General features: G+C 41.4%; 1 protein-coding gene across 1 annotated transcript in view; it reads left to right on the plus strand.

Annotated features, from left to right (window-relative positions):
* LOC121888571 (microtubule-associated protein 4) overlaps window positions 1-25,306 on the plus strand; it is a 122,183-nt gene that overhangs the window by 76,963 nt on the left and 19,914 nt on the right. Inside the window, exons 8-9 of the mRNA XM_042400196.1 lie at window positions 24,156-24,403; window positions 24,473-25,225. Coding sequence (XP_042256130.1) covers window positions 24,156-24,403; window positions 24,473-25,225 — 1,001 coding nt within the window. The remainder of the gene's footprint in view (window positions 1-24,155; window positions 24,404-24,472; window positions 25,226-25,306) is intronic.

The following is a 25,306-nucleotide window of genomic DNA, read 5'->3' on the forward strand; positions in this document are numbered from 1 at the left end:
GCTGAAACTCCATGTGGAGGGAGCTTACACTCATGTCTCTTATAACCACAGCTCTTTACAGACAATATGTCATTACTCATCATCCTGACGTTCATGATAAGAGGCCCTTCTTTTAGAAGTTTAATTGCTCCAAACTTGTGTAAAACGTGAATTGAAAAGTTTGGTTAGCCAGCACTGACTACTCCTTTATCTACATAGACTATACCAGTATAATTAATCTTCTTTGTACCCACTTCTAAAACTTTTTTCTTTGACCTGATTTCCAGTTTAGTAGAGTCACTTTATGTTCTCAGCTTTGCTAAGACAGCAGGTGAGGAACAAGCACAGTATGTTTTCAGTGTCCTGCCAAAAGGAATCCAAAATGGTTCAGTAGCTTTGCAGCGAATGCGACTTGAAAGATAAAATGTGTGTTATTTATTTTACAATGCCTTTAGTTATTGATGCTATATAGTCCTAGGGTTGTAATTTACAGCAATGTTTCAGTGCATCAGATCAGGCATGTTCAATTAATTAAATGTTTATCATTTGTTCCATAATTCAGCCTTTCAGAGAGTTACATTTAGCTAACGTTTACTCTGTATTTGGCAAGGGAGTACTCTGTGTGTGTGTGTGTGTGTGTACGGGGAGTGCTGAGAGAACTTGTTTTGCAGATTCAGCTTCTGTTAAATAAAAATAGATGCTCAGACGAAGGCATTGCAGGCAGACTTCAGACAGACTGAGAGAACTCCAGACTAAAAAAACTGACAAAAAAAAAGATTGATGCACGAGCAGCAAGATAAACAAACACAGAGGCAGGGAGACAAACAGGTTTATGGAGTGAGAGACAGACAGGTATACAAACAGATTCAAACAGGTAAGACACAAACATAGGAGATGACTACTGAAGTGATATAGAGGGAGATAAAAAGAAAGAAAGAAACAGTGTTAGGCACGCATATAAATATAAACAGATGGATGTACAGACAGAGCCACATATGTAGACATCTGTTCTTACAGATATAAACACAAGACGTACTTTGAGATTCATTCAAATTGCACTAAATATACCCTGTGATGTCGCCACAGTGGTCGTATTAAACCATACTTCACCATTTGTGAGTAGTAGTAGCTATCAGAGCAATATGGAGAAGGATAGGAGGAGATGTGTGTTTGGATATCAGTGGGCAAAAACTTTGTTTTCATTTCCAAAACAATGTGACTGAAGTATAATTCATTCATCTCTCCCTCGTCCTCCTGATCTAACAACAGGTGAGGGAGGTGTGTGTGTGTGGAGCCAACAGTCCTCTGTTGCTCTGTTTCTCTCTGCAGCTCTGTGTCATGCTTAACTCAAAGCCCGCCCACTTTTTAGTGGCCCAATCAAATGTGAAGGATTTGATTTAAATTCCTCTTGTAACTGCACACTGCTCAAATATTCTGTTTCACTGGGAAATACGTCACAATACAGAAAGTAAAGACGCTCTAACTTCCATTTCATGGGGACTTGAAAATTGAAATAGGAGCACTAGAGGGAACCAGAAATTTTCAATGAATATATATGGCGTTGATATTTTCCACATTTGTTATATTACATGTTTGCTAGGCTCTTAAAAGAGACACTTTTCAAGATGCATATTGAGTATATAAAGACAGGCTGAACTGAAACGACAGACAAATTAAAGGAAAAACTTGAATGAATGACTAAAAAAGGGGTTTGAGGTATGAGCACTTGTTGTCATCCAGACACCAAATGAGGGAATATCTTTTGGAAGAATGGTGCTCATCCCTTCGGTAGAGTTGCAGAAACTGCTAAGGATCACTGAAGCTCATCTTGTAGCTCATGGTAGCCCACCATCGTCCTGTAATTTGTCACTCATCTATACATTAGAACCCTTACATAATAGATAACAGTTAAAACATTATTTGACTCAGTGCATCAGAAAACAGTCAACATACACTATGTCTTTGTTTCAATGTGTGTATGAATGTGTATGTCAGCCATATAAATGAAACCCAAAATTAAACCTCTGTCCTTTTTCTGATTGGATGCTTCCATTAGAAAAGGACACAACATTAATGCCACAAGAGCAGCTTTTACTGCTTTTAAAGGAAGCAAGACAGATTAATAGAGAGGCAGGTGAGCATGTAGCTCTGTGCACAGCTTGCTCTTTATGCATCAGCAGCTAGAATAAGAGTGCACCTCGCACCTTGGTTTGATTGTAATGAAACAATTTGTCACTTTGTAATTCACCTCTTTAACCTCATTTCCTCACTGACAGACTTGCAGAGGTTTACATATAGTGAATTTTCCCAACTTATAAACCAGTCTATGGAACCAAAAGAACAGACTGCTTTCTAGATAAAATGTCGATAAAGGTCAAATTGTTATTTTCAAGTTTGCGGCGGTAGACAGACAGAGACATGAAGTGCCTTTGGGGGAGGGACAAGAGGAAGGGAAAGAGCAGGGAGGGGGGCGTTGCCATAGAGACTTAGGATCAGTTAATGTTGCCATAGGAACAGCAACAGATGCTGGAGTTAATGAAAGACTACATTGACGACACATTTACTGACGGCACAGATTCTGTTTAATACAGACAAATATTAAACCGGCAGCACACTAGTTTATGTCAAGTGCAAAAGCACACTCTGATCCACACTCACTTTCATTTTCACTCTTCACCTACATGTAAAACTCATCTCTTGAAAGAGTACTGACATTTAAGGACTCACAATGGACAATTACAAATAATTGATGCTGCAGAACCAGAGACATTGTCTTTGTATCAAAACCTGGTGCCTACATTACCCACAAGGCAGCTGGACCATAGACATTTTGTTTCGGTCATGTTTAGAAATTTTAAAAAAAATGATTTTGAACACATACAAACTCAAAAGCTAGGACAGCGACAGCTGCTATGCATCGTAAATGAGACCTGGCTTTGCAGCCCAGTGCCCCCTCTGAGATAGAGAGATTGATTAAGTGCCCAGCTACACTACAAGCTTCAACTTTATGCAAATGTCCTCTGATGTGGTGCGAGTGAAAACCAGCGTAAGCCAATCACTCTCATTTTGATTCCTGTGGAAAATGGAAGCACAGAGTCGAGACTTTTCAACACCCACCTCCTTTACACTCAGACCCATTCTTTTCTTGGGTCACATTATCCAAAAACACAATATTGTTTTTCACTGTTAAGCTGATGACACCCAGCAACTAGAGCCTAATATTTAAATTATTATTAGTATTATTATTTGGACCGCCTCCTCCTTATCTGGGCATCTAGTTTCCTTTGATTTTTAGAGTCCCACTCAGCATTGAGGTCCTCAACTGCACCTAATATAACCTTTTGTTTTCCTCTGCACTGTGAAGCACTTTGAATCAACCCTGTTGTGTTTAAAGTGCTATGAGTAAATGAGTAATGAGTAAAGTGATGTTAATTTGTAACTCTCTCTAAAAGCAGTAATGACCATGACGCAGTAGTGACCGTATGTTGCAGACCATGTTATCATTATGTGTTGCCATGACAATAATGCACCGAAGATTGTCGCTGCTGAAGTCTAAAGAAACAAACACAAACTGGGCTGACACTCACGAAGCTACAGCTATATGTTATGACATAACACATAGATGTAGAAAGAGCAGATGGACAGCAGCAGGCACAAGTCTGCCTCAGTCTTCGTGGTAGAAGGTTCTGGTAAGTGAACGCACTGCAGTGGGACGCAGTCAAAAACTGCAAAACTTCCCCTTTGCAGCATCTTAATTATACAAAACAAGTAGACGATATAAGCACTGGTGCATGTCTGCAGCAGCCTGTGGAATACGGAGATAGCCTTAAGTAGCACGCAAGGCAGTAGAGGAAAGAGGTGGAGAGGAAGGAGGAGGGGAGACAAATGATACAATGTCTTGACTTATAATGCCATCAAAGAAGAGTCTGAGCTGAGCACCAGACAATCACGCTGCACACACCTCACATCGAGCTACGCAGAGTTCAAATTCCTGGCATGTGTCTGTCAAATTATAATGTATCAAGAGCCTCTCACCATTTGTAGTTTGCTTTAGAAATTGAAAAATGTCTTTGAAAAGGAGGAGGAGAGTAAAATAGATGGGGCAGAGACTGAGCTGTGACTGCTACGGAGATAATAGAAGCGTGCTTTGTATCTGTAATGGAATGCTGCAGTGTATTTCTAACCTGCGACTGTCTGATGAGTGTCTGGCTGAGGTTGACTAATCCAGACTAGAAATGAATTGAAATGCCACCTGAGGCTTAATATGGAGCTGACTTTGTTTCATTAGCAGACTTAGATTGTAACACTAAACAGCAGCAACTGATGAAGGTATTATATTCTCATAAAACATGTAAAAACACAGAAAATATAACTTTAGATATTGTTTAAGCTCCACTATGCTGTATCTACATTCCCAGCTGCCCTCTATTATTATTTAAATACTACAAATCCACAATTGGTTCATTAGTTTTCATCACATTTTTGAAACAGGCTGTATGAATAAATTAAGTAAATAGTGACAGGCATGGCAGCTAATAGTAGTGGTTACAGATATGGATGTCAAATTTTCCATTTTCCCCGTCGTTCTTTATTCTGTAGATTAATTTCATCTCACTCAGCATGGACCACCATCCAATTAGCCTTTCCACGTCTACGTCTGTCCATCATGGCCGACAGACTGCTCGCCTTCTGGGGTAATGAGGGTGATGATAGGAGGAGGAGAAAACTGTTGGTGGATGTAAATGTCTTTTCATGTGCGTATAAGCTTATGTGAGATGAACATTTGATTATGTGTTGTAAACACAGTCAGTGTGTGTGTGTGTGTGTGTGCGTGCGTGTGTGCCAGACATTCAGAGACAGCAGTGGGTTGAGTACTGTAGATATGGCTAAATTAGCCAAAGGCTCCAGATTCATTCATTATGAATGATGAACTGAGATCAGGCAGTTGCAGCTGCTTTATAGGGAATAGTAGAGCTGCTGATTATTATGTCATTAATTAATAAAAATGAATGAGACATCGTCTCCTCTTTCAATTATGTGCTGTTTAGGCAAATATAGTCTCCATGTCTTGCATAGTCACCAGGCAATGCAAGAAAATACACGATAATGAATAGCAGATGGATGAAATAAACTATTAATGCAATGTGTTGGGCAGATGGAGACTTTGTTTTTGTAGGATGTAAGTTGATTAACTTGTGAAATCAACATAAATTTTGTTTGTGTGTTTCTTTTCTTTTTTATTTGTGTGTGTGACATATAGGAGGGAAGGAGGGAATTTTATTTATAGAGCACCTTTCAAGAGCAGAGACATCACAAAGCATGAACATACATACAGACATAAAACACAATAAAAACAAAAATAAATAGGAAATAGAAAAATGACACAAAGGCAAGTCTGAACAAATGAGCTGCTTTTTAAAGTCCAAAGGGAGAGAGTTCCAAAGTTTAGGAGCCACAACCCCAAAAGCACAGTCTAGTCTTTAGTTTGAAGCTTTGATGGAGGAACAACCAGCAAACCCTTATCAGAAGACCTCCTGTTGTCGGGAGACTGGACTCTCAAGTTCAAATTGCAAAATTCAAACTTCCGAGAAAGTTTGAACTGTACTGAGTCTCTTGTGTCCTCACACTAGATTTCCTCCATATACCTCAGCTTTTCATTTGTATTAAATATACTGTATATGATACTAATTACCATCCCTCCTGAGGGAACCACTATCTGTACTGTGTGTCTGCATGTGTATGTACTATATATGTTTGCATGTTTCTCTGCACGTATTTGTCCATTATTATGTGGATTAGTGTTGCACAGATCCCCACTCAAATGAAATTCATCTCACCATTCTTCAGACAGTGGTTAATAAGGAACTACTTTCTCGCCAGATGTCTGTAATTAATACAAAGACACCACTGACTGAAGCAAACTACTTGGCCTGTGGCAAGAGGCAGAGTAGATTAGCATAGTGGAATACCCTCCCCGGGGTTTATAGCATATTTATAACCCTCCCCCCCTTCTCCTACACACACACACTTCATCTAACATCCCTCCATCAGCTCCTGATTCTTCATACGATACCCCCACCATCACAACCAAACATCCCCCCGAACCATTTCCCCCAACCCCCCTACGTGGCTTGAGCCGGCACACTGATGAGGATCCAGTTGCCATAACAACAGGAGGCAGTTGCTTTGGCGACTAATGGGAAGAGGGGCCACAGAGGAAACAATGACTGTTTAGTGAGGATGGGGGTGTTGTGATTGAGCTATAAATAGACGTCACTAAAGACTGTCCATGTCTCCATCAGCCCCCCCTGCTGAGATGATCCTTTCCTCTCCCTCCACACCTGTGACCATCACCTCTTCTTTCTATCCCTGCCTTTCAGAGGTGAATTAGCATGCAGGAAAAAAAAACCTGTCTGTGTTCAGGCCACAGCAAAGGAATTTCTCACTATTTACAAATGGCTTTCTGCCTGGCAGTTTCAGATATATGCATGTGTAGCACATTCTCGTCACATCTTTCAAGATGGAGAATGTCCTTTGAGTCTAATTCAACTGACTGAAACAAGAACTGAAAGAGACAAGACAAGAAAAAAATGTCTAAGGAAGAAAAACAATGTTTTATTGTGGGAAACACACCTGTTTCCTGTCACTTCCTCCCTTAATCAATGAAGCCATTTAAACATGTTGTCGCTCTTTTAATGGCCACTGCTTTTGTCTTGTCTGTATGCCCTCCTAGTGGCCTGCATGGGTTATTAGGCACAACGCTTCTGTCACCCACTGGGATTATATAACGCTTGTATTGTGTGTTTGTGTGTGTGTGTCTTTTCCAGCCAACCAGTCAGACAGGATGAGGTCATCCAGTTTGTAGGTTATGTGTGTGTGTGTCTGTCTGTCTTGTCCCCATAGGACTTAGTGTCAGTTTTGTACTTCAAGAGGCAAGCAGACAGGAAGAGAAGAAGTTGGGTAAGAAGAAAAAAAAAAAAGAACTCGACAGATGTGACAGACAGAGGCAGCGACAGTACACCGGCCTCCAGCGTGTCTACCCACCTACCAGTACCTAACTGTCTATCCACACCTGCCCATCTGTCTGACCATCTGTGCAGGTGTGATGTGTAAAAGTGACAGAGACAGTGATTCTGCAGTGAGTATGGTGAGGTTATGGAGGGGATCAGGGTTTTGTGATGCAGATAGACAGGTTGGAGAATGGGACAGGCTGTAGTTGATGTGACTGCACAGTGATTGAGGCGGTTGGCATTTTGGTGGAGACATGCTTTTCAACAGTGTTGACAGGGTGCCTTTTTGTGGTGTCCAATCTTATATGCGTCATTGGGAAATGTTTTAGATTGATTGTTGCACTGAAGGAAGGAAGAAGGCAACTCCAATCTCTTGTGAACTTATTGGCTATGTAGTTTATCCGACTGTGTAGGTAGTTTATCAGACTGTATTGGTAGTTTGTCAGACTGTGTAGGTAGTTTATCAGACTGTATAGGTAGTTCATCAGACTGTATTGGTAGTTTATCAGACTGTGTAGGTAGTTTATCAGACTGTATAGGTAGTTCATCAGACTGTATTGGTAGTTTGTCAGACTGTGTAGGACAACAGGCAGGTAAGGAAATAGGCTTCAAGTGTTGTGTTTGAGTCATGACACTTGCTTAAGTCATTATTTTATCTTTTTATCGTCAGTAATTCCTCTGTAGTGACCATAACCAACAATTGATTGAACCTACTAAGAAAAAGTCTGATATAGTTTATTAGCTGCTACAGCTTTCTGGTTGTGCATACACTGGTTTGTGGCATCAAAATCCTCAAAATACTTTGGCAAACCTTTGACCATGACCAGGTCAAACAGGCATCCCTTGGTAAAAACCACAAAATTAGCTCAAAATGTAGCTGTTCAAATTCTAAAACAGCAATCTGCTGCCTGATTGCTAGTGACACACCCCCTACTATGCATCTCCTCACACTTCCTTGTACTCAAGCTCATGGTGGGTCACCAAAATACCAATTCTGCGTGCACAGCGATGAAAATGCCACTTCCCTGGAGCAAAGCTCCACCATTCACTGTGTGCTGTCATAACAACAACAGAGCTCTTAGTGTCCTACCCATTGTTCTGCATTTATGAACATGGTCAATCAGATGGAAAGCTTTCAGAAGCGTCTAACCAAACAGAACCGACAGACTTCCACCATTGCATTAAATGTTTGCACAGCATGACCTCTGCTCTGCTGTGAACACTGAACACATTCATTGATGCATGATTATCAGGTGCAAGACTAGACACAAATTATTACTTTACTATTACTATTACTTATTATATCTTTGTCCATTTCTAATTCCTAAATACATTTAGACTTTTGTTTTTGGCAAAGTTTTGGACTGTGGCTCAGACTGAGATTTCTCAACAACTCTTGCACAGATTGCCATAACATTTCAACAGACATCCATGGTACCTAATCCCACCAACTTTAATGATCCCCTGACTTTTCCTGTAGTGCTTCCTTGGGTTTGGCATGTATTGTTCAGAGTTAAATATCTTGACAACTATTGGATGGATTGCAGTAAAATTTGTCTTTGGACTGCCACAGAGAGGTTATGTCTTTCCCTTAGTGTTGTTTTTCCACTTTGTGTGCATTTAAATTGTTTGCTTTTCCTTTCAAGTGGCTTCCCACATCTCCTTTTCCAGTGCCAGCTTGGCATGACTGTGTTTTCCAGTGGGAAAACATGGAGTGAACACAAAGCTCCTGTTCATTTACTGTTTTATGAAGGAATACTTCCTCTGAGTATTGAGGCTACTTTCATTTAGTCAACCGTTAGGATTCCCTCATCTCCATAACCCTGCTCTATTGTTGTAAGAACCACTTTTATATGAACCATGAGAGGGTAAATATTAATGTACCTTTAGGATTATGATTTGCTTTCAGTTAGGTTTAGTTCAGGAGGTAAGGCTAGGGATGGTCCCTATAGGACACATGCATGAATGCATTGGTGAACCATCCACTGTACTTAATTGACATTCAGTGCAACTGCTCTAAAGCACTATGAAACCCACAAATGAGGTAGAAAAAGACTTTTCAGAATCTTTTGTTTATCAGACCAAATAGGAAGTGAACAGTGCAGTGAATAAAACCTGACAGTAGCTTTGTACCCTTTAGCCCTGAATCTTGTCCTTTTCTGTCCTGTGATGGTGTCTGGAGGCGACATGTGTACCCTCACTAAATAGCCACCATCTTCATTCCAGTCCAGCTTTTCTGTTTACCCTCACTTCCTGCATCCTTTGTTGATCTTTATTTCTTTCACCTTCCTCCTTCTGTAATCTCCCCTTCTTTTCTTTCTCCTCACCCCTTCATCTTCACTTATTACACCTACATCTTCTATCCATTATCCTTGCTTCTGTCTCCCCCCCCCCCCTCATCTGGTTGCCCTGATAATTTCCTCCCTCTCTTCCTCTCTTCCTCTTTTTAGCTTCCCGTGATGCCCTACTTACATCCAGCACTTGGTCCTCATATACTCTTTCTATTCATCCTTCTTTTCTGCTAATGCCTCCCTCTTTCTGCCCTCATCCATCAATATCTCCTCCTCACCCTCTGTCCCTCCATCCCTGTCCCTGTTTGCCTGTCTGCCTGTTACAAATCATTGTTTTCTGCCAACGTTCAACCTTCAGTCCAAACCGACAGCCACAGGAACGCCTGTAACCGCCGGCTGTTTTGACTGGGACTGGACACACACACACACACACACACACACACACACACGGCTCATCCCAGGACAACAAGCCCATCCCTCTCCCTTTTAGCGCACCCCTTACTGTCCCATCACATACTGACCATCACAGTAAAATACATGCTGGGTAGACTCAGATGATCCATCTGTATATTGACGTGTATTGACGTGTATTTAATGTGTGCAGCCAAACCATCTGATAGTAACACATCTGTAATACAATAAATATATTTTAAGTGTATTTCTGTCTCACTCCTAAGTATGTTAATAGCTTGTCTGACATTAAAACATAAAAACATTGAAATTACCTTCAGTATAATGACTCACATGATAGATTGATAATAATCTAGATTTTCACAGCATTGATTCCATCAATACAACAGATCCACATCACACTCACTACTTTATTGCTCCAAGTTTCTCTTTTTAACAGATACACTGTTCATTCACTAATATATTACTAATATACTTTGTCTTTTGGATTGCTGTTCAGCTACTGTCAACGAAACTCCTGCAGATGTTTCACATTAAAAGCCTGTCTAGAAAGCGAGCAATTATGCCCTTTGTAACCCTTTTTTAATGTGAAAGATAGTTTTGTAGACAGTACCTTAGCACTGGCGAGAAATACAGGTAAAAAAAGAATTTCTTATTAAAAAGAGAACCTTGTGTTTGTGGAATGATTATACTGATGGAATTATTGCAGTGGAAATGCACATTATCCTGAATTCATCAAGTCAACAGGTAAACGTGGCAAAAGTGTTGAGTCTGCATTAACATGAAAAAACATAAAATTCAAACTGGAGCAGATAAGAAAACATGTCTTGAAAGATTAAAATATTATAAAATATAAACCCCCGCTTCTCTCGGCAGGTGAGGTAAATAAAGGAGTCTGCCATTTTGGATTTATTTATTTCAAGCTCTTGAGGTGTTGTTTCCAAACATATAAATAAATAATTTACCGCCATGACTCAGTGCATCATTAACCACCGCAGAATACCCCGCTCTCCTGGAGTTAACCGACAACCTCTGAGAAACTGAACATTTTCAACAAGTTGTAGCACACTCAGTTCCTGCTTACGGGTTCATTCATCACCGCTCCAGGAAAAAGTTTGCTAGTTTCCTGTAATTTCATCGTAAATCACAGTTTAGGTGATCAGGAAAACAGAATAAGTGGAAATGGAGCTGAAAGCGTTTCTTCATGAGATGCTGAGCTGAATTTCTGTTAAACGCTTACAGGCTGGACTCGGTGCACTCGACTGAGTCGGCCAATTTGTGTGTGTATGTGACAGTGTTTGTGCATGTATAAGCATGTCTGTCTCTCATGAATGCTTCTTACATGCTACGTGGCAGAATGACTACTCAGATGCATAGACTGCGTTTGTGTGTACGTGTACGTATATGTTAAGGCGTGCATGTTTTTTGCGTCGCTTGCACATTTCTGTGTTTATCAGAGTGTGCGTGGATGAGTATGGTTGGAGTACGAGGGCTAATGGAGTGTGATTCTCTACAATGTGACCAGATTCAGTCTGACAGACAACAAGGTCTTTTTACCAGAGGCTTTACTTGTCATCCATCTTCCATAACTCCATTTCCTATTTTCCCCTCCTCTACTTCTTCTGCCCTCTCATACTGAGCACACCGATTGGAAACACTGGAAAACACACTTATTATCTGACGCTGCTTAGACCATCCTGCAGAGACACATACGCATATAAGAATATTCAAGAACTCTCATGCATTTACGCTCACAATTGTTTTTCATGCTGTTATTTGTTTCGTTCTCACAGCTCCTGCTGTCGCCCTCCCTCATTCGATCTGTCCCTCTGTCTTTCTGGCTATCTCACACTCGCACATGGAAGAGCAGAGGTTGTCTACAGCTTTACAATAAAGGCCGTTTTTGTAACGAGGTTTTACAAAGAACTTAACGAGAGACAGTAGTCAAGACCCCCGGCTTTAATTTTATGTTTACATTTAGCACGGCATCGGGTCAGACAGACGAGAGGAGCTAAGAAAGTACAGAGAAGGTGTGTGAAATGAAGTGGAAAAGTGTTTTAACAGGTCAGACAGCAATACATGTTAGACAGAAATTAATTGCATTGCAGACTGATACAGAGTGTGTGTACGAGCACGCACGCTGGTGTGAGTGTGTATGATTCGGATTGGTCTTGAGTTCAAGTCTCTCCCCTCGAGGTGCCTTCCTCAGCCCTCACTCAATCCTCCTTGAGGGGAAGACAGACCTGTGTGTGTGTGTGTGTGTGTGTGTGTGTGTGTGTATGTTGTGCTTTTCTCTACGAGACAGAATGAGGGAGAAAAAAAAGGGTCAAGAAGAGAAAAACGTGGAGTGAAAGAGAAAACTAAAAGGGGAGGGGGATTACTCACTCCACCATGAGGGGCGGGATTTGGGAATTGGCAGTAGCCAGTTGGCAGCCACAACTGGGTCACATGACGAGTGCAATAATCAGTGAGAGAGAGAGAGAGGGTGGGAAGGAACGAGAGAGAGAGAGCTGCACATTCAGTTCACGCTCAGTGTGTTTGAATTCAGAGCAGAGACACAGCACAAGAGACTCCACACACACACGCAGAGCACACCTGAGTCACTGAACGGAAAGGAACAACAGCGCAAGACAACAAAGGAAAGAGGGAGAGAAGGAAAGATAATTGGTGAAGATTACTTTTAGACACCTGAGACTGAGACAAAGACTGACTGTGAAACAAAGAAAGTGGGTGAAAGAGAATAGAAAGGGGAGACAGCATGTCTTCTCTCTCCGATCAGAAGCCTGGCTCTCCTTTCTCAGAGTACAGTGAGCTGTGTAAGGTGCAGTCCCTTTCGCCTACAGTGCCGGCTCAGAGTTGGGATTGGCAGCACCCCTCAGGCATGGACATGGGCACCCCGAGGGGCCTGGTCGTAGGTGGTGGACCTCTGGCGCCAACTGGACTCACAGATGAAGACAAGCTGTGCTTCTTCGAGCAGCCGGGCAGGGGCAGCATGGATGCAGAGTTGAAGGTGCCAGGCAGGGTTGGGGGCGTGTCAGGAAGCACCTCGCTGGGTAACGCATCGCTGGGCAGTGCAGGAGAGAGCCCAGACAGCCCTCTGTCCTCTTCCCCATCCCCCTCCCCAGCTTCTCCAGGCAGACTACCCTCTGCCCTGGGATGTGGGAACACCAGCAGGGTCTCCCTGCCGCCGGTTCCTGGATCCCCAGCCAGACGTATGGAGCTGTCATCATCCACGAGCACAATGCCTCCACACTCAATGGGAGCCTCACTGATGGAGGCATCTCCAGTAGATGGAGTCTCTCCATCTGAACCATGGAACAACTCCAGTTTTGCTGAATCTAGCCCAAAGGTCGCCATGCCCCAGGTGGCCCCTAACTACTGCGTTATAGGAGTTGTCAATGACAACCACTTGGAGAAAGGCCACAAGATTGTGGCTGGAGCCGGGGCAGCCCTCGGGGCCCAACAGTTGTCTGAGGGCTCCTCAGGGGACAACAGCGAGGAGGAAGAAATAGAAGAAGGAGAGGAAGACTTGGAGCCCTGTCTCATGGGGCGAGCTCAGCAGCAGAGGAAGGCTATGCGGCGTGCAATGTCCGAATGTTCCCACCTGTCGGTGCCCACCAGTCTAGAGCTGCCTGATAAATACCCAGGTGGAGATGGAGCGGGACTAGACCAGCTGGCATCACCAATGGGTGGTCCACGTCGCTCACCGCACTCCATGAAGCGCTCTCTGACCGTCGCGGAAGATCAGCCCCCAACCCCGCCACCTACTCTCTCTGCAGCCGGCACCACCCACATCGACCTGCGGCAAGCTCCACCTGAACCTCGCCTCTGCCTCTCCCCGTTCTCACAGCTGAGAGACAGCAATGCCGGCTTCCCTCTCTCACCACTAGAGGCCCCGATGGAGGACTTTAAGGCGGAGGAGACAGGTGGCATTGTGCTTCCAGTGCCCCTTAGCCCCAAGGGAGGGTTCAGCAACATGAACACCAGCTCTGCACTATCTGTAGGCTCTGACTCTGAAGATGAAACTATTGGCAAATCCAACATGGCATCCAAACATGCAAAGTTCGATGACAATGAAGAGGATATTAAACTCAACACTGGTGCAGGTGTAGACTTTGGAGCTGGCAACAAATCAACAGTAGCAGGGGACATTGACGGTGACCTTGCTATTGGTGGCTGTACCAACCTTGGCTTGAACTCCAGCACTAACCCCTTCATCACAGTGGATGGTAGGTGGAGGTCATGTTTGAAGTCTCCATCTTTTAGCTGTGTTTTTTTGCCAACTATCAAAGTTGACTGCCAAACATGTTGATAAGAAGAAACTAAGTTTTTACTCTAGGTTTACTTTTTACTACCTGCTGTTCTCCCTGCAGGATGCTAGAACTATGTAGAACCTTTATGGTTTGCTAATACTATAAAAGTTTTGTGAATATGAACATGCAGTAAATAAATCCGTAGGTTTGACTTTTGAGGTTTCCAACAATTTAATTAATCCTTGAAAACTATGGGCCACCCACAGAAAAGGTGTGGGTTTTAAAGGGTTAAAGTGGGTGCAGCGTGTAAGCAGGCAAACAAGCAGGTGAAATAAGCGAGTGTTGTTTTTTGTTGGGCTTCTTGGGGCACATAGAGGAAGGAAGTCTTGCTGCCAACATTACCAAGGACTCTATTCAAAATGCATCTCGGTACTATTCTTATGATTGAGTCTTATTTGTATTTATTAGTGCTTTGGTGTATTAATGAATGCTATGACTATTCATTCATCAATACACCAAAGCATCGATAATCCAAGACAAATACAATAGGAGAAGTGTCAAAACAAGCTCACCAAACAGTAAGATTGAAACATAAGAGTAGTATTGAGATGCAGTTTGAATAAAGATTGCATCTCAGTTCTGAGCCAGATTTGTTTTTTCTGGTCGGAGCTTACAAATGACTCTGGGTCAGGGATAGCTGCAGAGGCAGACTGAAAGGAAGGGTGTAAGATGGTGCGAGAGACAGAGAGAAATAGAAAGAAAATCTGCATACCATGATGGTAGTATCTGTCTCGTCTTGTTGGTGAAAGAGTGCCTACTTTAGATACAGATCGTCCACAAACTGTGTTTAGAGTATGTGAATAGAATGATTTAATAGTGTGGCTCAGTTTTTGGATGTGTGTGCACACAGGTGGCTGTGTTCCTGAGCAACTGTGCCTGTCTGTTCTTGTGCTCATGAATGTGTGATGCGGCACAATGAGCTTGCAGCATGAGGTTATATAGTAACTGACTCTCCAGCTGACATCTGTACGCAGGGTCAAGATAACACTGCTCATTATGTCTGATGGGGGCTCCGTCTTTATCCAGCCTTGTTTTCTCTCATGCTTCATCCTTCCCATTTTCTGTTTTTCTACTCTGCCGTCTCTTTCTAGCTCTTTCTAATGCCTTCCTGTTTCTATGAATGCTCATTAGATTCTTGGTGAAGACAGACAGAGAGAGCCAAGATGGCTGAAAGCGGGTCACGGTCACGTCGAATGATGAACATTGCCAAGTCAAAACGAGGTCACTGACTGGAAAGTGTGGCCAGTATGGTGCTGCTCTCTATAATGACCTTCTTTCTGTCACTTTGTCTCCATCTCACACTTTTTCTCTCTTCTCTTTTTGTCCATCTCTTTGTCTCTTCTTTTTTCCTCCCATCTCGCACGCCGTGGTTGCTTTCGCCACAAAGCCAAGAGTGGCAGAAGCTGCCAGCCTGGCCACTGAAGTATTAAAGGGCCAGCGATCTTTATTTTCTGCCACCTGAAGTCTAAACAGAATCATGGCAGAGTCATCTAGCCACAGGCTCTGTTTGCTTTCTTGCCAAGGTTGTGGAAAGATTTCTGTAGCTCCTGTTGTTCTAGGAAACCTTTCATATGCGCACAGGATAAAGCATCAATGACTGTTAGGGTTTTCCCTAGTTCTCTGAGAAAAAGACTTTGGAAATACATGATCTCCACCAAACAGGGATGCAGTGTAGACAATGCATGCAGCTCTATTGTATGAGCCTCTAAAGCAGCAAATGTGCAGTAGTGTATACTGTATACTACAGCTCAGTCTTAGCTCAATCTCTCCAGAGGGGTTGTGGGAAATAATGATAAGCAGATTTGAAGGAGAGAAAGAATTGGGTGGGTTAAAAAGAGAAAACAGGAAATTAAAAAAAATGCACGGGGGAAGAGATGTAGATGACTGTATAATGATGGAAAACAGGAAGTCCAGGATTTGGTGGAACCATGCTTGGATGGATGGGGAGGGCATAAAGAATAGAGGGAATGAACAAGAGAAAAAAAGTTAAAAAAAAAAAAGAAGAGAGAGGAAAGCGTTTGGGGAAAAAATGTAGTTCTGCACAAAGCAGAGATTCCACCAGTTTAGAAAGAGGATGTTACAACAAAGTTAAGGCAAAACCGTCCATCAGCTCGCGTTTCAACAGACACAAAGCAGAACCCATGCTAAACATCCGCCCCGAGTCAGTGTGAAGATCTACTGTCATGTCAGATTACTTTTTGTCTCACAATATTTTACTGGTTTCAGGGAGATTTTCAGCCGCCTTCACTCTCAAGATCAAGCAGATAATTGTCACATAATGTTCCATTCAGCACAGTGATTTGGATGTTTTCTTCCTGTGTTTGGTGGTAGTAAATAGCTTTGAGACGTGGGCATGTGTTTGGTTTTGCTAATGGTTGTCACGGTGCTGAAATGCAGCGCTGTCTGCATATGTGTTTGCTACTTGTTTGTGCATATTATTTGTTTTTGTTTGTGTAAATTGATTTGTGTATTATTCATATTAGTAGGTGTATTCTTGCATTTATGTTGATACACTTGGGCATGTAGTAATCTTTTAACCCATTGAACATTAGATTGCCGCCTTTTGCATCAAAATGTCTACAAATGTATTGAAAAATTATGTTAAAAAAAAAGATGCTTCCCATAAGTTCTTGCATCAAAATCAAATCTAGACCTTTTCTTCAGTATCAAAAGTAACCCTGGTGATTGTTGTCTGTACATCCATGGTTACAGAATAAACAGAATAAACAACATGACTTTTCATGCTGCAAATTGGCCACATTACAAAGAAATGTTAAAAACGAGGTTCAGGTGACAATATGAATGACCCAAGTATGGAAATGTTGATAACAGGTAGTCATACCCACAACTACTCCTAATATAATAAACTTCCATTACAACTGAGAAAACTCCATTCGCTGCAGAAGACCATGAGATACACTTAAATGACTTTGAAAAAGCTACTGAGTAAACAGTGATTTTATTTTATTTTTTCAAATCATCCTTCTTGTTTACATCGCTCAAAACATAATGGGAGCTGTGGTGCCAAAACTTGGAATATAATTATCCAAATAGCATTAAGAAAACAATAGAAGTGACAAAATCAATAAAACTATCAATATATATCTTTATAAGTATCTGAATGTGCCGTTAACATGGTTCTTGTATCTCGGAACTTACTTTCTCCTTTATTCATTCATTTACAGATAGTTATACCTGTGGATATACAGGTTCAAAAAACAAATTATTTCAAATTGCATTCACCAAAGAATCCTTTAACCTGTATAGCAACCACTCACATGCCAAACGATGCCTCCTCTGAGTAGCCTAACCAATCCTGAAATTATATAGCTTGCAAAAAGATACAGTGGTTATGTCATGAACCTGTAAACAAAGGGAGTGAAAACAGCATGACAGCCTATAATTCAAAAGATTCAGCAACTACACTGCAGACTGATGTAACTATATCATGACTGAGCTTCCAGTGAGGCTCAAGTATCTCTAATAAGATGTCAAAACAAAATGTCTCACACTTCAGATGGGACAGCGAATCACGAAGTCCACTCTATAGTCTGTAACCACTTCACAACCCCTTTAAAGTGACCAGTGTGTTTGATGTGCTACCAAAGGGCGGCGATGGAGTGTAGCTTTCACTTAACTGAGAGTGCTGTTGTCAAGGCAGACAAACTCCACTCTACCATAGAGCTTCAAGTGTTGCAGAGCAAAGAGTGACAAGCTTTTAATGAGACAGTGTCTGTAGCTGATTTACGTAATCCACTTGAGGAGTCTCAGGAAGGCTTTAGTAATTAGTCCTGAATAGTTTATTAGTCGTGGAAACCTCAATCGATCAATATTTCATCTGAAACCCTGTTTATTTTCTTTGATTCCCTATGGAAGATAAAAATTATGAACATAATAAATGATTCTATTGCTTTTCATGATTCCACATTAATATCTTCAATAGTTAAAAAAAATACATCAATGCACTGTAGAGTGCAGTCATCCAAAAAGTCTAAAGAGACTTGCAAATTCTTCCCAAAAAGAAGCAAACAAGTGTTTATAGTTGAAGGACTCTCTTGCGCTTCAGCTACTCCACAGGCGGAGGTTGGTGCTCACAGAAAAGGACAAATTGTAACAAACAGTTCAATGGGCCATTTCTCACAGACTGCACCCAAAGAAGACCCTGGAGCACACGATTCACTTTAGCAACTTATTAAGGTGCAAACGACTAATGTTTTGACACGCAATGCTTCTTCATCAGAGTCAAAACCTGTTTGTGTATGCATGCCTCACAAATGAATGAATCACAATTATTGCTTCACAGATTCCAGACATGTTATTTTATAAAACTGCGCTTAAAAAAATATGAGACAGCTTAAATAGCTTTATTAACAGGAGAGTAGAGTCATCATATTTTACCATATTAATAAGACAAGGGGAAAAAAAACATGATTTGAGGCAGTGCTCTTTAGGAGAGTCCAGGCTTAACAGCCCTAAATGAGCTCTAAGTGTTATTATGATGCTAATGAAACCCTCAAATGAAGTGGCTCAGTGCATCCAGATGCTCATTGTTCTCTGCTGTCCTGAGCCACATATTATACAAGAGTTAAGCAACCCCGGGGCATCCTGGTGCCTCAGCAGCTCTCCTAACGCAGCAGGTTGAGATCCACTTAACAGCCTTTGCAGATTACCTGTGTGGATTTACCACTGGTGAGCAAAGCTTTAAATCACTTGTACATACCATTTCAAAATGAATCTCTTTAATACTTCTCATCAAGTATTTCTCAAAAGATGGCCACTCTTTTGTGAATCCAGTTGTGGCTTCATTCACCAAAAAACAGAGATTTTTCTCTCAAAAATATCTGATGTGACTTTTATATCCATATGGTCAAAAAAATTCTTGTGTAATCTTGACCACACTCAGGAGTTATTAGTGAATATTCCTCTCAGTAATGCCCCCCATCGCCACCTGACAGTACACCCTCAAGAGACACTGTTTGTCTGTGATTGATGCTTCCAATCACAAGCTCTGTCAATAATTCATGTCCCTCACTAGGGAGGTGAATGATTGCTTTTTTGTCTTCCTCCCATCATTACTGGATACTCACCACAGACGAGTCCAAAGATGTTTCCTTCAGTTCTTTTTGTATTCAAGCTTTGGTGTTCTTTGAATGGCCTTAGCTGCTACATTTTGCTGATGACAAATTTGTATGAGATAGATTGAAAAGATAGATCAGAGAGAGAGAGCGATGAGCCAAGCGATAGCCATTTCAACTGCAATGATGACACTTTTATTTGCAGTTCTGTCTGGGGTTATGGCACTTGTACTCGCTGATGTTTTTGTCTTCTGTGATGACGTCTCTTTCAACGGTGATGAAGTTAAACACAGCAGCAGCATCTTTTTGTTAAATAGATATGATGAAGACCTTTTCAGTTGTTAAAAGCAGGACGACTAAAATAAAAATGTGACATAAGAGTCGACAGCCATGCCAGCGGCTCTGTGAGGCTGTAATGGGGCACAGCGTTGCTTTGAGCTAAATGTTAACACATCTAAGTTTAGCACGTTAGCATGATAATATTTACTGATTAGCGCAAACCCAAACTACAGCTGAGGATGATGAGGATGTTATTAGTTTTGCAAGTATTTGGTCAGAAACTGAAGTGTTATAATGTTGACTCGAAGATGGGCCTAAAAGAAAAGTCAGAGGATCGTCAAAGTCATTAAGAACCATCCTCTGGTAACCATGAATGTCTGTACAAAATGTCCATCCAGGAGATGTTGAGATGTTTCACTGAATAATTGAAAACTTTGATCTGCTGCTGGCGCTTCAGGAAACATCAGAGGATCACCAAAGTCACACATGTTCAACCTCTGGGCGCCATGGGTATCTCAAGCTAATTTCATGTCAATTCATACAGTGGCTGTTGAGATATTTCAGTAAAAGCCAAATGTACCAACCAGCTGATGACGCTAGAAAGTTAGCAAACTCAGAAGGACTCAACCTCTGGAGACCATGAATATCTGTACAAACATTCCTCTCAATCCATCCAGTAGTTGTTGAGATATTCAGTCCAAATTAGTGTACAGACAGACCAACAGAATGACATTGCCATCCCTAGAGCCATGTCCCTAGCATGGCTAAAAAGTGGACATAGACAAAGGACCAGTGCAAAATGAAAGAAAGGAACAGCATTGTGACAAAGAGTCACACAGGAAAGAGTGTGAGAGTGTGTAGGTTGAGTGTCACCTTCCGCTGTTTGCTTAAATGAAGCCGTTTTCACCAGGCTTTGGACAGCTCTGACAGATATCAGATTTCTGCCCTAATTAAAGGATCAAGTTGATCTCCTGAGCCTCTCATTGTTTAGTGTAGAAAATGAAGGCCTTGTTTGTTCATTTTTTTTTTACTTCCATTCCTCTTCTCCTGTTCCCTTTCCTTTGTCTTGTCACGCTTTATTTAGGTCAGCATTTTTTTTTCTTTTATGTAGTCATATTTTAGTTCACCTAACTGTGTTTACTCTAGTCTGATGTTTGTCACTATTCCAGATCCTGGGTGGCTCGCTGTATATTATATAAGGCATCTGAGCTAAGAATGTCATGTCATTCTAGTCAAGGTCTTACACCCCGATTCCCTAATCTTTACTCATCCCTCCCTTCAGTCTTTGTCTTTCTCCCTTTGCCTTTCTCCTGTTCTTTCTCCATTTGTTGTCAGCTTTCTATCTTTCTGTCGCTGTTGTGTTTGCTACTCTCTTTTTCTCTTTGCTCCTAAATTACAAGTTAGTTGTAAAGGCCATTATTGGGATGGTATGATTTTCCAAAGCAGCCATAAAACCGAAGCAAATATAAAAGAGAACAACAGAAAAGATAAAAAGGGAATGCTGTAAATATTCCTCATCGATTCTGTTTTTCACCTTTGATTTCCCTCTCTGTCTTTCTCTTGCTACCTTTCTCTCTCTGTCCACTCACTCATCTCTTTATCCACTAATCAATATTCCACACGCTGATTCTCAAATATTTGGCATCTAAGGCAACAACTCTCTCTTTCTTTGCTCTTTCTCATCTTGTCATTGTCATAATTCTCATTCCACTGCTCTAACAAAGAGCACTTGATTCATATGGTCTCTGCTCCTTTTGTCTCCCCTGTCCTGTTTGGTGCAGTAGATGATTAAGGCTGGGAGAGAAATCAGAGGTTATAAAAGCTGAAAGGAAAAGCGGATAGACCAGTGGGTCAGCACCATTGTGATATTTGTGTTGGCTTAAGTACACAATAAGGCAGAAGGCAATGTCAGCATTTGAAGGTCAATTCCAGTTAATTACAAGTAGATTCTTTGCTATTGGTTTGTTTACAACCTCAAATATTTAAATACCTCGTACATACACATAGTTATGCAATATTTTCTGACATAACAAGTTGACAAAGATCACCTAAACAGTCCAGTTAATGACTGATGGGAGCACTGTGGATTGTGGGACATTGAATGAAGGATACACCAGTTTTGTCTTCCAGATTTGTACATAAGAAGGGTACATTTTTTAGAACCTTTGAAGTGGGACAGATTTTGTCAGCCCATTATGACACATTCAGTTTAAAAATGTGGACCTCAGAGGATCCATCCCTTAGAGTGGGAAACAGCTAGAGTCAGTAGCTCTGACTGTGTGCAGTTCACCCTGTTCTTGGGTCAACATCACCTGAGGTCAGATGATGCAGATGTTTCATTCAGTGAGTCAACCTAACAGAAATAATTCTTTTGGCTTGTTTATGTATAGCGTGATATTTTGGTTTAGCTGGGCAGCAACATCATCTAGATTCATAGTTTTTTTTTATCATTATTCATTTCAGTGGGTCAGCTGTGAAATATTCAAAGCATTTTACAAACGCTGCCTCTAGTACAAACATCTTGAATTTAAAACATTACTGTTTTCTGTCTGTGTCCATCAGTGTAAAACCACAGTATAAAGAATGAAGATGACTACAGACTTTTCTAAAAACATGGTAAAACACCATAGGCACTCTCATTAGCTAATCTCCATGTTTTTATAAAATGATGATTTCAAATAGTTTTAAGAATATTGAAATGCTCATATTTGGTATCTTACCCCAGATACCCTACATGTATCTTGGGGGGAGTACTGTGGGACTATGGGGTACAGGGGGCTTTAACTTGGAGCCAATCGGTCCTTGTATAACTGGAGTTAGAACTGTCTGTATTCTTGGCAAGAAGTCAGTGGGCATTGGGCCTCTGCTTGGGTTGTGCCCTGTCACAGATTCTTTTTATATCTTTTGTGGAGTTTGTGGCCGAGTATGAAGTGGTGGGGATGAGGCCATGGTATTTTGCTAGAAAACTGTGGATTGAGTTAATGCCTTAAGTGAAGGAGTTCAAGTATCTTGGGTCTTGTTCACGAGTGTGGACAAGATGGAGCATGAGATTGGACAGCACATTTGTAGGGATGTTAGCAGTAATGGAGGTGTTGTGGTAAGGACTGAGCGGGGCCTGAAGGTGAAGCTCTCCATTTTCCCATCAATCTACCTTCCAACCTTGACCTAGGTTAATGAGCTTTAGCTAATAACCAAAAGAAGCAGCTGAATAGAGCTGGTTGAGGTCTTTAAGGCATCTGATACGGATGTCTCCTGGACCCCTTCATGTGGAGGTGTTAGGGGCCTTGGAAGGGCTTTGGACCCCCCAGGAGGACCTGGAAGACATAGCAGGGGAGAAGAATGTCTGGGCTACCATGCTTAGCTTGGTGCCACCAACAGACCCGGATAAGTGGTGGAAAATGGATAGATGGCTGGATTGATATCTAGATTGATAGGGTTGATATGTTTTATCAACAAACTCTAAAGATAATAGTCATTGGCAAAAATCACACAACCTTTTTAGAAGATCTTATACAGAGTTTCCACCTATATTTTTATGTGAAATTGTACTGATACCAATATTGATCCAGGGATCTCTGAATTAAGATTAGCTGTAGCTAACAGACAAAACAAAAATGTTTTAGTAGCATGAGCTGTAGTGTTAATTTAGCAATGGAAAGGGATCACTTTTCATTACAATCAATGCCTCATCGGATGGCATTGGACAGTGGAAATGGGTCAGGACAGATGGGGAGAGACAGGAAAGATAAACAAGAGAGGATGATGTAACAGGCTGGTGAATGTCAGGTTTATTGGCCCGTGACTCCTAAAAACCCAGCACCATTTCAAATGGGTCACATCTAAGAAGGAAAAGAAAAAGAAAAAAACAAAGCTTTATAAAAAAGAGAATAGAAACAAAACATAAGTATTGGTAATATTTCAGGGTCCTGGAGGCTGTGATGATGGAGTGAGAGGAAGATGGGAGGTTGAAGACAAGATGTAGAACACAACATGTACACAGTAAAGGGATGATCTGTCAAGAGGAGAGAGAAGAAAGAAGAAGAAGTGAGCTTTCATGTAAGGGGAGATTAGATTGTGAGAGGGAGAGCAGAAACCCTCTATCTCAAATTATTTCGTCTATTGTACTTTTTCAGCCTGCCATTGTTGTGCATTTGTCTTAAGCAGTTGTTGTGGTTGGATGATTGAAGATTATACCTAGCAAGAGCAAACTGATATCTTCTTGTTATCTGTTCTTGTATTTCTGTTTAGCTTGTTTTTACTCAGACATATGTTGAATCTTGTCTGTCCCGGGTTTGTTTAGCACATACACTAGTTATATGTAGATGTATAGACATATGTGGAGCAATGTAGAAGGACAGACTTTAAGGATCTGTGAAAACAAAACTGCCGCTTTGGATGTTTTGGTGAATATTCGCTGCAGTGTTTAGTGTTATTAGTGAAGTGAGTATATTTTTGTTGATGGCTGTAGGTCTTTGTTTCACTTTGAATTTCTGTAGTTTTCTGAGAAAGACTGTCTGCAGAACTTTTTTTTGGTGATGTGGTCTGTATTGATATTCTGTTTGAGTGTGTTGCTTATATGTGTGCTGAGAAATTGAAAATGAGTCTGTGATGGTTATGAGATATGTATGGGAGTATTGGATTTTTGTCATGACACCAAGTGACTGCTCAGGTTACCTGTTTCTCACTACTGTGAATGTTGTTATTAGATAAAATTCTATAGTATGAAGACAGCTGTTACTGTAATATGTTGGCATCATGATCTATAATTAAAATCACCTCTGTTATCTTTCTTTCCAGTAAAATCAGACAAGCTGGAGAAGGCAGAGAAGAAGGATGAGAAGCTGGAGGACAATATAAAGAAGGTGGACCTGTTTGACCCCCTGGATAACGTTGAGCATAAGAGCGTGAAGGTTGAATTCACAAGCAGTGAGCCTTCAGTCAAGGTGGAGAGAGAGGCAGAGAAGGAAAAACAGAAAGAAACAGAAAAGGAGATGGAGAAAGAGAGGGAGAAAGAGGCCGAAAAGATTAAAGAGAAGGAGAAAGAGGCAGAGAAAATCAAAGAGGAGAAAGAGACAGAAAAAGTGAAAGATAAAGATAAGGAAAAAGACAAACAGCCAGAAAAGGCTGAAGACAAAGAGAAGGAGGCCGAAAAGATGAAAGACAAAGAGATAGAAAAAATGGAATCAATGCAGCAGAAGACAGAAAAAGAGGATAAAATGAACAAGATAGAAGACTCACCAGACGAATGGATGAAGACAGAGAACGTAGACAAGACAGAGAAAACAGTTAAAGTGGAGATGACAGACAAAGTAGAGAATAAAGCTGAGAAAGCAGAAAATGTGGAAAAAGTGGACATCAATGAAAAGCCCAAAATGGAAGACAAAGCAGAGAACAAAAACACAGAGAAGACTGAGAAAACAGAGATGAAGGACGGCAAAGATCAGCACATTGACATAGTGGAAAAGACCCCAGAGCAACAGCCGACACCCGTCAAGCTTGATACCAGTTTTGACAAGCCAGAGATGAAGGCTGACACGGAGACAAAGGTGACAGTAGAGGTGGAAGAAACCAAGAATGAGAAGGCTGACACAGACACAGCCAAGAAGACAGAGAAAGAGGACGAGGTGGAGAAACTGCCGGAGAAACCGTCAGAGAAGCCAGCCGAAAAACCAACGCAGAAGAACGAAAAGGAAGAAAAGCAGGACAAAATGCAGGGTGAAAAAAAGACTGTAGAGAAAAAAGATGACAAAAAGGACAAGGCTGTGAAAGCAGATGGAGGAGAGAAGGCCAAAAAGGCAAAACCTGCGACTAATGGCAGCAGTGCAACACCCAGCAAAGACCTGGCAAGTGCAGACAAGAAGACCAAGGTAGGATTTATTGGAAGGTATAAGGATGTAATGTGTCTGGATTTATTGAAAATAAACTGGTAGGTCAAAGGCTATTTCATT

This window comes from Thunnus maccoyii, chromosome 21 (assembly GCF_910596095.1).
Source record: "Thunnus maccoyii chromosome 21, fThuMac1.1, whole genome shotgun sequence".
In the NCBI taxonomy this organism is placed as follows: domain Eukaryota; kingdom Metazoa; phylum Chordata; class Actinopteri; order Scombriformes; family Scombridae; genus Thunnus; species Thunnus maccoyii.